The sequence below is a fragment of the Pelophylax lessonae genome (genome assembly GCF_965119305.1).
Source record: "Pelophylax lessonae genome assembly, chromosome: 4".
NCBI classification, from domain to species: domain Eukaryota; kingdom Metazoa; phylum Chordata; class Amphibia; order Anura; family Ranidae; genus Pelophylax; species Pelophylax lessonae.
The window spans coordinates 210480333-210495655 of NC_138771.1; the positions used below are offsets into that span (position 1 = coordinate 210480333).

The 15323-nt window shown below is 43.2% G+C and overlaps 1 protein-coding gene across 6 annotated transcripts in view; it reads right to left on the reverse strand.

The window, feature by feature from the left end:
- The window catches only part of BRD1 (bromodomain containing 1), a 145352-nt gene that overhangs the window by 85978 nt on the left and 44051 nt on the right, over positions 1 to 15323 (reverse strand). For all 6 annotated transcript variants that reach the window (XR_014225158.1, XM_082254448.1, XM_082254447.1 and 3 more), the window contains exons 3-6: positions 12007 to 12163; positions 10967 to 11098; positions 7919 to 8047; positions 7474 to 7786 (exon numbers count right to left, since the gene is read on the reverse strand). Coding sequence is in view for 5 of the 6 variants with exons in the window: in XM_082254448.1 (XP_082110574.1) it covers positions 7474 to 7786; positions 7919 to 8047; positions 10967 to 11098; positions 12007 to 12163 (731 nt within the window). In the remaining variant the exon portion in view is untranslated. The remainder of the gene's footprint in view (positions 1 to 7473; positions 7787 to 7918; positions 8048 to 10966; positions 11099 to 12006; positions 12164 to 15323) is intronic.

Consider the following 15323-nt stretch of genomic DNA (forward strand, 5'->3'; position numbering starts at 1 on the left):
CAAAAACCGGTGATCAACCTGGCATAACTGCTCCTACTACCAGCATGGTCCAGTTTGTTGATGAAGCTAAACTTAAAGCAGAGTTCCATCCAAAAGTGGAACTTTCACTCTTTTGTTTCCTCCCCCCCCCCTCCGGTGCCACATTTGGCACCTTTAAGCGGGGAGGGGAACGGGTAACCGTTTTTGATACGGCGCCACTCCTTGGAAGCTCGGCCCCCTCCTCCACCGCTGAGCCAGTAGGAATGCAAAGCGCGCTTCTCCCATGCGCAGTAGGGACCCGCCCGTTCACTGCCAATTTCCCTGACTGGCAATGGTGGCGGCAGCACCCGACAGCCGATGGAAACATCGGCTGCGGTGCCGACAAACGCTGGACTCCAGGACAGGTAAGTGTCCTAATATTAAAAGTCAGCAGCTACAGTATGTGTAGCTGCTGACTTAAATTTTTGGAGGGGGAGGCGGAACTCCGCTTTAAGAGCATAATCAGAGGGGTGTGACCTGTGTCCCTCAATGCATTACAAGAAATGGGTTTTAAACTACACAGGACAGACACAGGAGTTCAATGAATGTTGGACATGCAAAAGCAAGTTATGGGCAACAGCTACAAAACTCTAAAGAGCCCACAAAAAACAGATTTGTGGGCTGCCTTCAGAAACCTATGCCCAAAGCAGCAAAGAAGCATTAACCCCTTCAAAAACCCCTAAAAAGGTCAAGTTTGCCTTTTGGGAAAAAATGCATATATGCAAGTGCATTGTTTTTTTCCGGCTGAAGCCCGTAAAGCATTGCACCTGTAATCAGTGAATCGGGGGTGCAATGTCTGACTTGCAGAAAAGCCCTATAGATTTCAGCCCCTAGCTCTGTACAGCCTGTCAGTTTGAAAGCTGAAGGGCTTGTGAATGAACTACAAGGGTGCTCATTAGTGCTTGAGCACGTTACAAGTTACACCCAAAATAAAGGGCGTAAGGTGTAACATGCTGCATAGGGTGAACTTATCCTTTAAAAATATTTAAACAAAATGATTATTAATTTAAAATTTTGGCTGTATGTTCCTTGCCATTACCATAGCCTACTGTCAAAGATCAGCTAAAATAAATTCTCCTGCTCTCGACGATGGCAGCGATACAACATAGGTTTAAGTTATTTGTACCTGTAGTAGGGCCCAGAAACAACAGTGCACGGTTTACTTTTTTTTTTTTTTAATCTTACCTCACACTGAAATAAAAAATGCCTTTTTTGATCCTACCTAAAATACACTGACCCTGAGCTTGGACCTTAACTTTTTTTTTTTAATGGTGTTTGGAGTGTTCCTTTAATAGCTCTCAGAAGTAGTAAACCAAGTACACACCGGTCGAATGCCAGGCAACATCAGCCGGTTCATTAATAACTGGCAGCCATTGGGCCCGTGTGTATGGCAGCTAGTCCGCCAAAGCTGGCTATTCAGCATGGCTCCTAGATTTCAAGCAAATTTGTAAAGCCCTGGTTTAGGGTGTCTCTTATGATCCCCCTATGTGATCTCCGTCTTCTCCATGGATTCCAAATTTGGTTTTCTCTGAATTTAAAAAAAAAAAAAAAACTACCATTTGATCCTATCTGGTATATTCACTTTTCCACTGGCAGGAGTCAGAAACACTGCACATGCTGCAATATTTACAATTATGTAATGGGGGGTTGTTGCACCCTTAGCACATGTGACTTACTGCTGGCGGAGAGAGAGTGAGGAGCGGCGCTGGAGGAAGCATGCAGAGCCAATGCTTCCTGTATCTCTGTGACAGGACGGAGCCATAACTATACAGAAGCATCGGCTCCATTCTGCCACAGCTGACACAGACAGCCGGGACATCGCGCGGCACTTGCAGGTGTCTGGGAGAGACCCACACCTTACAGAAAACCGGATGTCTGGCGACAAGACACCTGCCGCAGTGTAGCTCAGGCGCCAGGCCGCTAATTCTAGTCGCCAATGCGACCTGGCACCTGGGGTTTGTTGAGCCCTGGCCTAAACAAAAGTATTGATCTAGGAGGAGTGGAAACCTAGCATTCTCCAAAATTAGATAGTAAGAGCCAAAGATCTGGTCCTTGATGGTACTCTGGATATTGCTAATCCAGGCCCAAATTGCAGAAGGCCAGAATTCCTCCCACAGAAGATTTTCTGGGATGAAAGTTATTCCCGAACCAGGCAAAGTATGCCTTCCATGTGCAATGACAGACCTTCCAGGAAGTGAACTTCCTCACATTCAGCATCATCATGGGGAGCACAAAATCAGAGAAGCCCCTGTCGCTCAAGAACTACGCTTCAACAGCCATTCTTCAAAGCTGGCAACTGTGAAGCAGTATGGTAAACCAGTGCTTAGGAGAGAAGATTCCAGATGAGCCCAAGGAACATCTGCCAGGAGAATCACCAAAATGCCCTCCATCTCAATCCTGTGTAACAGTGTTTCAGAGGAAGAAAGGCTTATATCCCACAGAGCATCCATGGCTTCTGACAGAGGATTCTCTGCATCTTGAAAAAAACCTGTCCAACTTGCTGTTGCACCTTGAGGACAGGAAGTCCACATTCAACATCCCCCACCTGGGACACGGGTCCTGGAACACCTCCAGGCCTAGGAACCATTCCCCAAGTGCAGGTGCCGCTGGCTGAGGAAGTCTGCTTGTCAATTGCCCGGGTAATTAAATAGACCAGCCATGACGTTCTGTCCAGGAGATAATTATTCCTACATCTATAGCCATTGCAAGACTTCCAGTTCCTCCCCAGTGGCAGATAGACACCACTGCTGTAACACTGCACAACTGAATCCGGAGTGCAGAGTGACACTCCACACAGAGGACGTAAGCACTCAGCATCAATCTTTTCCATAGTGGACCAACAGGAATTGGAGCTAACAAGTAGCAGCCAAAAGCTCCTAGTAACTCCTCAGTGCTCAGCCCACATGACCTACTCAAAAAGCGAGTCTTCGGAGACAGGGTCACACCTGGGGCTGTGCCATGTCCTTAGACCCAGAAAGAACTCAGCAGTTAGCTACCCAGGACACTCAGAGACCAGTGTTCACATGTAACATTCCATTGTAGCTCTTTACTCATGCAGTGGGGGACCAGGTACTTCCTCCAAGAGCTGCAGAATTGTCATTACAGATAGCCATGTATAGTGATCAGCAAAGCAGCTTTTTGAGGTATCCTGAAAATATATTCTTGATTGAAGAATAGCTAGCAAAAGAAAGGTTAGACTCTCAGCAGAGAATAAAAATGGTGTGCCATCCCATTGGACACTAGCAAAAAGCATGCTGGTCATGGTTTGTTTGCCAAAATTGAAATCCTTCTGTCTGAGGGAGTATAACCCAACAGATGAATTTCTGAGTACCTCAATGAATACTAAGAAAAAAGCTTTTATTTTCTGGTACTACAGTCAATCCGGAATGTATTCACAGTGCTTCACTTTTTCCACATTTTGTGGTTACAGGTTTATTCAAAAATGGATTAAATTCATTATTTCCCTCAAAATTCTACAAACAATACCCCATAATGACAATGTGAAAGAAGTTTGTTTGAAATCTTTGCAAATCTATTAAAAATAAAATTAAAACAATCACATGTACGTAGGTAATTACAGACTTTGCCCAATACTTTGTTGAAGCACCTTTGGCACTAAAAAAAAAGCTTCAAGTCTTTTGGAGTATGACGCTACAAGCTTGGCACACCTATTTTTGGGCAGTTTTTCCCATTCTTCTTTGCGGGACCTCTCAAGATCCATCGGGTTGGATAGGGAGCATTGGTGCACAGCCATTTTTAGATCTCTCCAGAGATATTCAAATCGGGTTCAAGTCTGGGCTCTGGCTGGGACACTCAAGTACATTCACACCCCTTTGTTATCTTGGCTGTGTGCTTAGGGTCGTTGTCCTGTTAGAAGAATAACCTTCACCGAGGTCCAGAGGGTTTTGGAGCAGGTTTTCGTCAAGGATGTCTCTGTACATTGCTGCATTCATCTTCCCCTTAATGCTGATTAGTCTCCCAGTCCCTGCCACTGAAAAAACATCCCCACAGCATGCTGCTGCCACCGCCTTGCTTCACTCTAGGGATGGTATTTGCCAGGTGATGAGCAGTGCCTGATTTCCTCCAAACATGACGCTTGCCTTTCAGGCCAAAAAGTTCAATCTGTGTTTCATCAGACCAGAGAATTTTGTTTCTCATGGTCTAAGAATCCTTCAGGTGCCTTTTGGCAAACTCCAGAAGGGCTGCCATGTGCCTATTACTGAGGAGTGGCTTCTGACTGGCCACTCTACCATACAGGCCTGATTGGTGGAGTGCTGCAGAGATGTTGTTCTGGAAGGTTCTCCTCTCTCCATAGAGAAACGCTGAAGCTCTGTCAGAGTGACCATTGGGTTCTTGGTCATCTCCCTGACTAAGGCCCTTCTATAACACTTACTTTGGCAGGGCGGCCCACTCTAGCAATAATCCTAGTGGATCCAAACTTCTCCCATTTACGGGTGGAGGAGGCCACTGTGCTCATTGGGAACTTCAATGCTGCAGAAATTTTTCTGTATCCTTCCCCAGATCTGTGCCTCCATACAATCCTGTCTCGGAGGTCTACAGACAATTCCTTGTACTTCATGGCTTTGTTGTAGCTCTGAAAAGCCCTGTTAAGTGTGGTACCTTATATAGACAGGTGTTTGCCTTTCCAAATCATGGCCAATCAACTGAGATTTCCACAGGGGGCACTCCAATCAAGTGGTAGAAACATCTCAAAGATGATCAGTGGAATGAGGATGCACCTTAGCTCAATTTGGAGTGTCATGGCAAACGCTGTGAATACTTGTGTACATGTGATTTTTCATTTTTGATAAATTTGCAAAGATTTCAAAAAAACTTCTTACATTGTCATTATGGGGTATTGTTTGTAGAATATTGAGAAAAATTAATGTAATCCGTTTCAGAATAAAGCTGTAACAAACTGTGGAAAAAGTGAAGCGCTGTGAATACTTTCCCGATTCACTGTATATTAAAACAACCAGTGGGATCTGTGTAGAAGAGATGGTGTACACAAATATATGCAGTGAATTTAACCTACTATCTTGCATGTCAATACAGGACATAAGCTGTGAGGTTTCTAATATCATTCCAACCAAATGCCTGCAGCGGCTTGAGAGCAGTGGAGAGCCAGCGTTTCAAGACATGGGCCTATATAAAATAGTATAATGCCCCTTTTCTTAGAGGGCATGCGTTTTTCGTAAGTGACCAAGTGGTGAAATAAAAAAACCTTTAAGGCCAGGTTTACACTAGCTGCAGCCGTAGCTCCTACCAGGGGGTCCGATATGTCCCTGTTCTGTTTCAGGTGCAAATCAGGTCTGAATTTTTGACTGAATTCAGACCAGAGACTGAGCCAAAGACGCGGCCGCTCCAGAGCTGTGTGAATCTATTCCATTGAGAGCCGGTCACACTCTCCTGTCATGCGAATTGGATGCGGGGAAACCCACCTCAAATTCCCATAAGTGTGATCCCAGCCTTAAAGTGATTGTAAAGTCTCGTTTTTTTTTCTCCTATAAAAATAACAAACATGTTATACTGACCTCCTCTCTGCAGTTGGTTTTGCACAGACCAGCCTGGATCCTCCTCTGCTCAGGTCCCTCTTTGGCTCTCCTGGCCCCTTCCCTCCTATTCAGTGCCCCCACAGCAAGCAGCTTGCTTTGGGGGCACCCGAGCCAAGTCACAGCTCCCTGTGTCCATTCAGACATGGAGCCCTGACCCGGCCCCATCCCCCTCTCTCCCCTGTTTGGCTAGCTGACTTTGATTTACAGCAGTGGCAGTCAATGGCACCGCCACTGTGTCTCAGCCAATCAGGAGGGAGAATCTCATACTGCTGAGACACTCATGGACATCGCTGGACAGAGATGGACCTCAGGTAACGGTTAGGGGGACTGCTGCACACAGAAGGCTTTCTATCTTAATGCATAGAATGCATTAAGATAAAAAACCTTCTGACTTTACCAATCCTTTAAGATGCTTCACTTTAACGCCAGAGCTGTTCTGCCAGGTAACGTTCTGACACCTAAGGCCTGGTTCACACCTATGCGTTTTTTGGTACTTTGTGCTTTTTGCAGAAATGCACTACAGTCCATTTAACATAATTTCCTATGGGAGACGTTCATAAATATGCTTTTTCAGCTGGTGCGTTTTTTTGAAATGATCACAGACACTTTTAAAACGCAAAATGGTGTGTTTTTGGTTCAACAGACTTCAATGGAGATGCTGCAGAAAAGCATGTAGTGCGTTTGACAACTTTTTGCATTTTTTAATCTACCCACCCAAAAAAAACTAGCGAAAAAAAAAGTCTAAAAAATGTGAAGAAACGCATCAAAAAACGCATTTGTGCAAAAACCACAGGAGAAATGGACCAAAAGCAAACTGCATAGGTGGGAACCAGGCCTAATCATGCTTGAGCTTGCCTGTCCCTTCCTGCTTTAAATGCACTGCTATAAATGCCCTGCCTATTAATGGGGGGAAGGATTAGAACTTTCAGTTTACTGCACATAGAGGCTCTGTAAAAAAATTATTCTTTTCCTTTTTTTTTTGGAACCTCTGTCAGCTTTGCATTATTGCCTGTTTCAAGTTTTCCATGATCTCCTTTCTGCTGAAAGTTTTTTCCCCACAATAAAAACAGAGAGAAACTCTAAGATCTAGTTTACAGTCAGGGGTATGGACCCCCAACCACTTGTCAAATGCAACAAAAAGCAAATTCACGATAAATCAAGTGTCAATGAGCCCTAACAGAGCCCCAAAGAGCAAACTAGACAGGGATTCTAACCTTTTTCCAAACTATCCAATACTAGGAAAAATAAAAAAAAAGGTATGGGTATAGATACACACTGCCGATACCGATATTTTGGTCATCGCATATCAGTATCGGCCGATATTTTTATACATTAAGAAAAAAATTTTTACAGGTACTCTTGTGGAGGGATCTGGGGGTCTAAAAGACCCCAAACGCCTCCTCTGCACTTAAAGCATTCAAAACACCAAGTTTTTAAAGAGTGACTTAATTCCTGTAGTTCTTTAAAACGAATAGCATTTCTAAATATACAAAATACTAACGCTATTCTAAAACTTAGCCAACTTAATCACAAAAGCAAAAATATGTTAATTAGGTAAAAGCATTTCAAAGGTATTCATGAATAAAATAAAACTGTGCTTTGTGTGTATTGTTTGTCAGCACTAGAAATAAATATCTGGGAAAAAAGAAAAGTTTGACAAGGTGTTAGAATGTTTTCTACTTTTCACCTTCAGGTCCCCCCAAGACCTTCGATGTCTGACAGTGGGTACAGGCATTTATATATGTCAGGAAGGATGGTAAGACATGCAAGTTCAATTCTAAACCATAACTGGTTAACACTGGAATAAACATCACATTTTATGGATTTATGTCAAAGCCAACATTTGGTTATTTTGGGCCTTGTTTACCCTCTTCAGGGTAAAGCATTAAAATGAACTTACCATCCTCCCAGGAAAATTGCGGGGGAGGTTCAGTTTTTGGTTGCTCTGGTAAATGCATTCCTGTTTCTTCATCAAAGCCAATAGCATTAGCATCACGCCTTGCTTGCCTTAATAATGCTCCTCCCTGATCTCGCAACCGAACAGCAGCTCTGTAAAAGAATGTGTCCTTGGCATTGTACTTCAGACAGTTTTCAATGATAAGGTTGAAGTCCTCTTCAAATTCATTTAAGTTACTGTATCTCTGATCTTCTAACTGTTTCTTCATTGTGGAGAAATCCATGGGATGTTTTATGTGGTCCAAGTAATCAGGAACCTATTCAAAAATAAAAAATAAATCAATCCTAATAATAATAAAAATTATAATGTAGCAAAGATGCCTTGCCATTGAAATCTTAAAACAAAAAAGGGTTGGTTGTATCAGTTGTATAACCACTGCTGCCCTTACCTCAGAAAGATTCACAGGTTGAGCAAATATATGGGAAGAATCCTTTTCCTGCAATTGTTCTAGAACCGTTCGCAGGATTACCGTCAGTGGTGTCAGTTGAAGCTCCATAGCAACCTGCTCAACCTTAACCTAAAAAACAAAATATAAAAGTTTACATCAAACATGCACTACACTTCAAGCGTATCGTGTACACTTCTACACTATATACAAGATTACAGAGAAGGTTATCCGTCTATTAAACTATCTGTACCAACAGCACAGAATTTCATAGTTCCATTAGGTTTGGGCTCATTCACAAAAGCCAGATCAAAGGGTCGAAAACATTGCACTTCAACTGACCCTTTACTCGTGTCCGAAAGATTAAAGTACAACTAAAATGCAAAAAACGTTTAGTTTTGGATAAAATAGAGAGGGACTAGAGCACCCGTCAGGTTTTTCTTGCCGTATGTACCCCAGTAAGAGCCATTAACCTGCTCCATTTGTCCTGTTTACCATTATTACCAAATGAGAAAGTAAAGGAAAATTCCCAGATTTTGGGGTGTCCCCTGAACAGAAATGACCCTTTCACACAGCTCTGCTGTGGTTTCCACAAAAAGTAGGTGCCGTGCAGTGTACCTGAGAATTTTATGCAGGTTACCTGCACTTTCCTATAAATTTCTATTACAAATAGATCGGGCGATTCTGAGGTGTTTTCTGAAAGTGCACTAAAAATGTCTGATTTCATAGAAATCTTAAGGAAAGTATGTGTAACACGCAAAAAAAGAGCAGGTACACTAAGCTGCAGAGAAACCGCAGAGGGCCAGTGTGGAAGCACCATAATAAAGAAGAACAAAAAAAAAAGTCCTGGCGCTGGTCCTCCGGACAACCACCTGTAGGATTATAGGCCCCAGCATCCACAACAGTGTGGTGGTGGGAAGAATTGCTGGAAGTTAAATGTCACACACAGTGCTGCCAAATCCCTAACACAGGATGAATTGTGTGGCATGAAAGGGCTAGAAGGAGGGATGGCGCATAGCAATGTATTGTGAAACTGGTGACCCTGGGTAAAGGACAACCAGTGGACAGTGATAATAGGAAAGTTTATTGGAAAGAGCAATAAAATCCACAAATCGGTCACACGGTCTTCGGCATCATGTGAGGACACTGTGAGGGTCCCGCTCAGTCTAATGGGATGGCATTACAAATCCATGGAAGGACCGGGAATGGGATCCGAAGGGTCACAGACAGGGAAGGAAGTCAGCCCAGCGCGTGTCGGCCGTAACACACAAACATGCGCCGGACCTCATGTCACTTCTGGGATCCTCCTACCGCACACCGTCACCGGAACACAGAGAGCCGAGGCCAGGACAAGGCCAACACATGCGCTGGGCTGACTTCCTTCCCTGTCTATGTGACCCTTCGGATCCCATTCCCGGTCCTTCCATGGATTTGGAGTAGCGCCATCCCATTAGATTGAGCGGGACCCCACAGTGTCCTCACATGATGCCAAAGACTGTGTGACCAGTTTATGGATTTTATTGCTCTTTCCAATAAACTTTCCTATTATCACCGTCCACTGGTTGTCCTTTACCCAGGGTTACCAGTTTCACAATACATTGCTATGCGCCATCCCTCCTAGCCCATAATAAAGAAGAAATCTTCCAGTGTGGACACTAAACCTGGTTATAACCAAAGAATCCCTTACTTTGGAGGGATTTCTTTTGGCTTCCTGATGACTTTGGAACAAAAAGCGAAGGGAAATCTCACTTGGAGACAGATGGCATATATAAAAAAAAAAAAAAACACACAGGTTACATAACCCTCCCTTACTCTATCCAAAAAGAAAGAAAAAAAAAATGTTTTGCCATTAGTTTTACTTTAAGCAGATATAGCATTTCTATGTGAAGTTTGATTCATCTGCTTCCCTAAGGTCTCACAAACATGGCATCTGTAAAAGCCCTTCGGAACGCCAAAACTCCAAGCAGGAAAATGTGGTAAAAGCCACAAACCGCAAATGCGTTTAGGCACATATGCTTTTACATGTTTGACAAATTTTTTTTGCTTGTCTAAAGAAAGCGCCATTTGGTGGGTTTTCTGCCTGTAAACACTTCTTTTAATAGGCCTGTACTAAAGAGTGCAAAAATCTGGTGCAGCTTTGTATAGAAACAAATCAGGTTCCAGTTTTGTTTTTTCGTCAAAGCTTAATTGAACAAGCTGAAGTTAGAAGCCGTTAGTAAATCAACCCCATAGGCTTCCATAAAAAAGGTGCTTTTAAAATAGGCTGGACACAAAAAAAAAAAAAAATCAACGCCTGTATAAGCAGTGTTAAGGTTCCATGTGCATGAGGCTTTATACCAGGAATGACCTTGGCACCCCAGATGTTTTGGTACTTCATTTTGGGAAATGTAGTTCAATTTGGGGGGGGGGGGGGGGATTTTATGTGCTTGGGTGTAACTTTTTACAATGTGTGTCCCCGCTCCTCTACCTGGTCCTGCAGATGGGCAAGCGGAGCCCAGGATACATAGCGGGGTGCGTGGAAGCAATCAGGCGACAGTGCGAGCGTTTTCATCCGACAAGTAAACTTCCCAGGACATGGGCGAATATAACTGAACAATCCTGCACCTGGTGCCAACAATGAATGGGCTGACAAAAAATCCAGGTGCCAGGAAGCCAATTCTAGTCGCCATGGCGACCTGGGATTTGTCGAGCTCTGCTCTGAACAACATGATATAAAAATATCAGGTATTAAACATCTATTGAAATGCTCATCTAACAAAGAAAACTCAATTCTAATAAAGTAATAAGTGTGTCAATACATCTACATTAAAAAAGGTGCCATATCATCAAGTAACTACGATATAAATACAATAATGAACTGAACTTTCAAAAGCACCACACAGAAACAAAAAATATATGAAGTAGAAAAAAAAAAATCTTAAAAACACATGTATTTTATTTCACACTTCACATATTTTTGGTTTCTGTGCAGTGTCTTGAAAGTCCCATTGATTATTGTATTCCCTGTACTGAAGTAATTACATAGCAAAAAAACTGTAAAAGTAAAGTTACCTGTTCACGTTTTAACTTTTCCCGTTTTCGGATAAGTTCAATTAATAACCTAGCTCTCTCAAGGTCATGTCTTAACCGTTGCCAGTACTTTAATTTCTTTTTCAAGTTCTGAACTTCTTCATCATCTTCTCTCTGAAAAGAGTTGAAACAAAGAAATCAATCCTCAATTAAAAATACATTTTTAAGCACATCAAACATGTATATGGAGCCACATAACAGCCATTTAAAATATAACAGGCATTCTGTAAGAAATCTTCAAAAATGTATAGAAAAAAGTTTGCACAAGGGTCAATCATTATGCACAGCACAGGTTTTTATGGCAGGAGAAAAACATTAGGATCCTGTGCAATGAGAATAACGAAAAGGAGATGAAACCTTGCTTCATTACATCCAAAGTAAATAAATTTCAATGCTCCATTCTAACTAACCTTGCACAGATACCGGTATTGGTGCTGATATTAAGCATTTGCACAAGTACTTGTACAAATTCCCAGATACTAAAACCGATACTTTTTTCCTTTTTCACTGCGATTTGCATTGGCTTCTGCTAAATGAAGTCACAAGCCACAATGAAACCGGAGGTCCAAATCGCACTGATCTGCAGCTTTGAAATCAGGATAAAGAGGAACAACTTCAAAGTCGCAGATCAGTACTTTTTGAAAACACACTACTTCAGTGCGATTTCAAAGTCCCAGATCAGTGCGATTTGGACCGCCGATGTCATTGGGGCTTGCGACTTCAATTACCCGAAGTCAATGCAACTTGCAATGAAATTGCAAATGGAGTGCGACTTGCCATGTGATTTTGAACTGTCAAATTGCACCAGTGTGAACCATGAAAAAAAAAATGCATCCAAGGGCAAAATAGGTATTGGTATCAGCATGCATTTGGGAAAAAGGATAGGTACTATCCTAGTCTTAAACTGGTATCAGTGCATCCCTACTCCATTCCATACTGGTGTTAGGTGTAAAAAAAAAAAAAAAAAAAGCATTTTCACAGAGGCTTTTTGAGTGTACAATATTCATGAAAAACAACTTCACCTGTTGAATGTTTTTCTGGGACTGCAAACTAGACTGAAGCCGTCTCAGTAAGGGAATGCCATTTCTTGAAAGTCGCTTCAGAAGCCAATAACTATGAACCCTCTCAATGAATTGCTTCTTCCGTTGGATAGACACCTGGTTTGAGATTTTGTTTATTCTGTACAAAACATATGAAAACCCTTAAATGATTTAGATCAGGCAAAAATGCAATAAAATGTTGCTTAACAAAAGACCTAAACCAAAAAAAAAAAAAAAAAAAAAATGAACTTCAAAATGCAACTGAAGGAAAACATGATGTTTCAAAAGCATCGTCTTAACCACCGCATTTATGTTTGTACTTGTTAAACCAAGCAAAATAAAAGTGCTGTTTAATGCAGAAGCTTTGCTTTGAAAACCACACGCTGAACTTTAAAACTTTTGTGTGTAGGTCTGCAACGTGATTAGAACGGTATATTTTAACAAACAGTAGCCATCAGCAATCAGACTTTACCTTTTGATAGTTTAATGTAGTAAAAGAAAAAAATAAGCACACAAAAACAGTCCTCTTAGAGCCGTTTCACACTGAGGCAACACGACTCCTTACTACTTCGGGGGCGACTTGTGCATTACCATGCACCACGACTTCGGAGCGACTTGCATGGACTTCACATAATGGAAGTCTATGCAAGTCGCTCTGAGTTCGCCCCAAAGTAGTACAGGACCCTTTTTCTAAGTCGGAGCGACTTGTGTCGCTCCTATTAGAATAGAATGGGTTCTGTAGCGGTCAATGGACCTCGAGGGAGCGCGACTTGTCAGACTGACAAGTCGTCTGACAAGTCGCGCTAGTGTGAACCGACTCTAAAGTCAAATATGAGGAAAAACACGGTTTGTTATGCACTTCTATTCCCAAAGCATCTTAGGAAAAAAACAAAGCTTCCTTACCAATGTGTTTTTTGAGAATGCCACACATTGTTCGAATCTCAGCCGGTTCAGCAAGAAACAGCCGAGATTCGAACAGTGTATGGGCAGGCTTAATGTACCAATATTATCAATCAACTTGGGTAACAACCAGCATGCCAGGTTTTACCTGCGATTATCACTAGCTGCTGCTATAGCCACTAGCAAAAATCACTGTCTATTTCTGGCAGGGGCGGTTTCCTCCGCCGGGAGACAATAGCCCGGCAGGAGGAATTAACGCATCAACACTGTGTGTTGATGTGGAAATCAAGCAAAATTTCTTTCCTGCAACAAAAGAAATTTGCTCCATGTACAGCCTGCCTAAGGCGCAGACTACAAGCTACTCTGAAACATTTGAAAATGAGAGAAAACTCAATCTGTCTCCACTGACAAGTGCAGACAGATTAGGTTTACTCCCATTAACAGGTTCCGGACCACCCACCACATATGTACTGCGGCAGGGTGACCCTACTGTGCGAAACTACATAGGTCTACGTCGGTCGCGAGCATGGCTCGCGGGAGCGCGCCCTCCGTCCCAGCGATGGTCTGAATCGGTACAGAACCGATCAGTCATCAGGTCTAGGCCAATGATTTTTGACCTGGTCCTGGTGATCGGTTCTGACCAATGGCAGACCGTCCTGTGTCTGTTTTGTAAAAAGAGGCACAGGATGTGCTGCTCTCTCCCCTCGTGGACCCCCTTTCGGTTCCAGCTTGAGAGGAGAGAGCTTCTGAGTACACCAAGCACTACACCACATCAGATAGGCACATTTAACCCCCTGATCACTCCCAGCTAACCATTTCACTCCCTGTCACAGTGCACACTATATACAATATATAGCGGTTTTGCAGATTTCTGTAATAGTGTGCCTTGCGACTTCATTTAGCGCTAGCGGCCGTTAGTTTCTGTCCCAAATAGGTTTAGGGCAGTGGTCCTCAACCCTGGCCTACAGGGCCCACTAACAGGCCAGGTTTGCAAGATAACTGAAATACATCCCAGGTGATATCATTTGCTGCTCAATGATTGCAGTACTCTAGTCTGCATCTCCCCAAGGTAATACTTAAAATCTGGCCTGTTAGTGGGCCCTGACGACGGGAGTTGAGGACCACTGGTTTAGGGTACCAGCCACCCCCCCCCCCCCCCAATAAAGATTTTTAACCCCCTGATCAACCCAAGTTAACCCTTTCATTGCCCTGTCACAGTGTCACTTTTATAGTGTACAGATCTTTTTTCTGATTAGTGTCACAGGTGACATTAGTTAGCATTAACGTTAGTTAGCGTCAATCTAGGACGGCGTCAGATCCCCGCCACATATTTAGAAATATAATTTAACCCTTTGATTGCCAGTGACACACACACATACACTAAACACCTCCATTACTAGTATAGTGTCTTAACGGATTAATATCTTTGATCGGATTAGAACTATACTAGCGTCCCCAATAGTTTAGGGTTCCCAAAACGCATCGTTAGCAGATCAGCCACGACACATGCCAGCACCTGCGTTTAGCCCCCCTCCGCCAAGCCCACCCAAGCAAGTGCAGTAATCAATAGATTACTGTCACTTCCAAAAACACAACAGACAAAACCGCAGCGTTGGCAGTGTCAGGCCTGATCTCTGCTTAGCACTAGTAGTTTTTTTATTTTCGTAGCGATTCAAATAGTCCTCGACAACCAGGTGCTTTTTACCTGTTAGTCACACTAGGTACCTATAAATTTATTGGCCAAAATGTCCAAATGGAGGTACGCTAGTGAAGAGGCCTACAGGATACTGACCATGTCAGATGAGAGCGATGGGGAAGCCTCACTGGCAGAATCAGGGACAGTATACAACCCTGTAGACAGCAGCGGCTCCCTGACAGATAGCTCTGACGACAGAGTGGTCCCTGCTAAGGTCAGGCGTACCCGACCCCATTCTAGAGTTGATGAGGTGCAGCAATCGCAGGGTTCTTGTATGGCGCAGTGTTGGTACTAGTGCCGCTCAACCTTCTGGTGAACTGGCAAGCACCAGCGACCTAGTACATCCTGGTCGTAGACAAAACAAGTACTGCAGTATCACCTGGTGAAGTGGCAAGTCCCATAAGTGCAGTTCAAGCTGGTGCAGTGGCTAGCACAAGTAGTGGCCTGCAGCCACCGAGAAATCAAAGACAGGCCCATAGTGTCCTCCCTGATGTGCTGGCAAATCCTGATTGGCAGCCCACAGATTCTTCATACTTGCCCCCCATTTACTGCCCAACCAGGAATTGAGGTGGAAACAGCCAATTTTACTTCCCTTGATTTTTACGAGCTGTTTTTCGGGGAAGATCTGTACAGATCTATTTTGGACCAAAGCAATTTCTATGCTAATCAAGTCATCACCGCAAACCCAAATTTGACCCTTGCC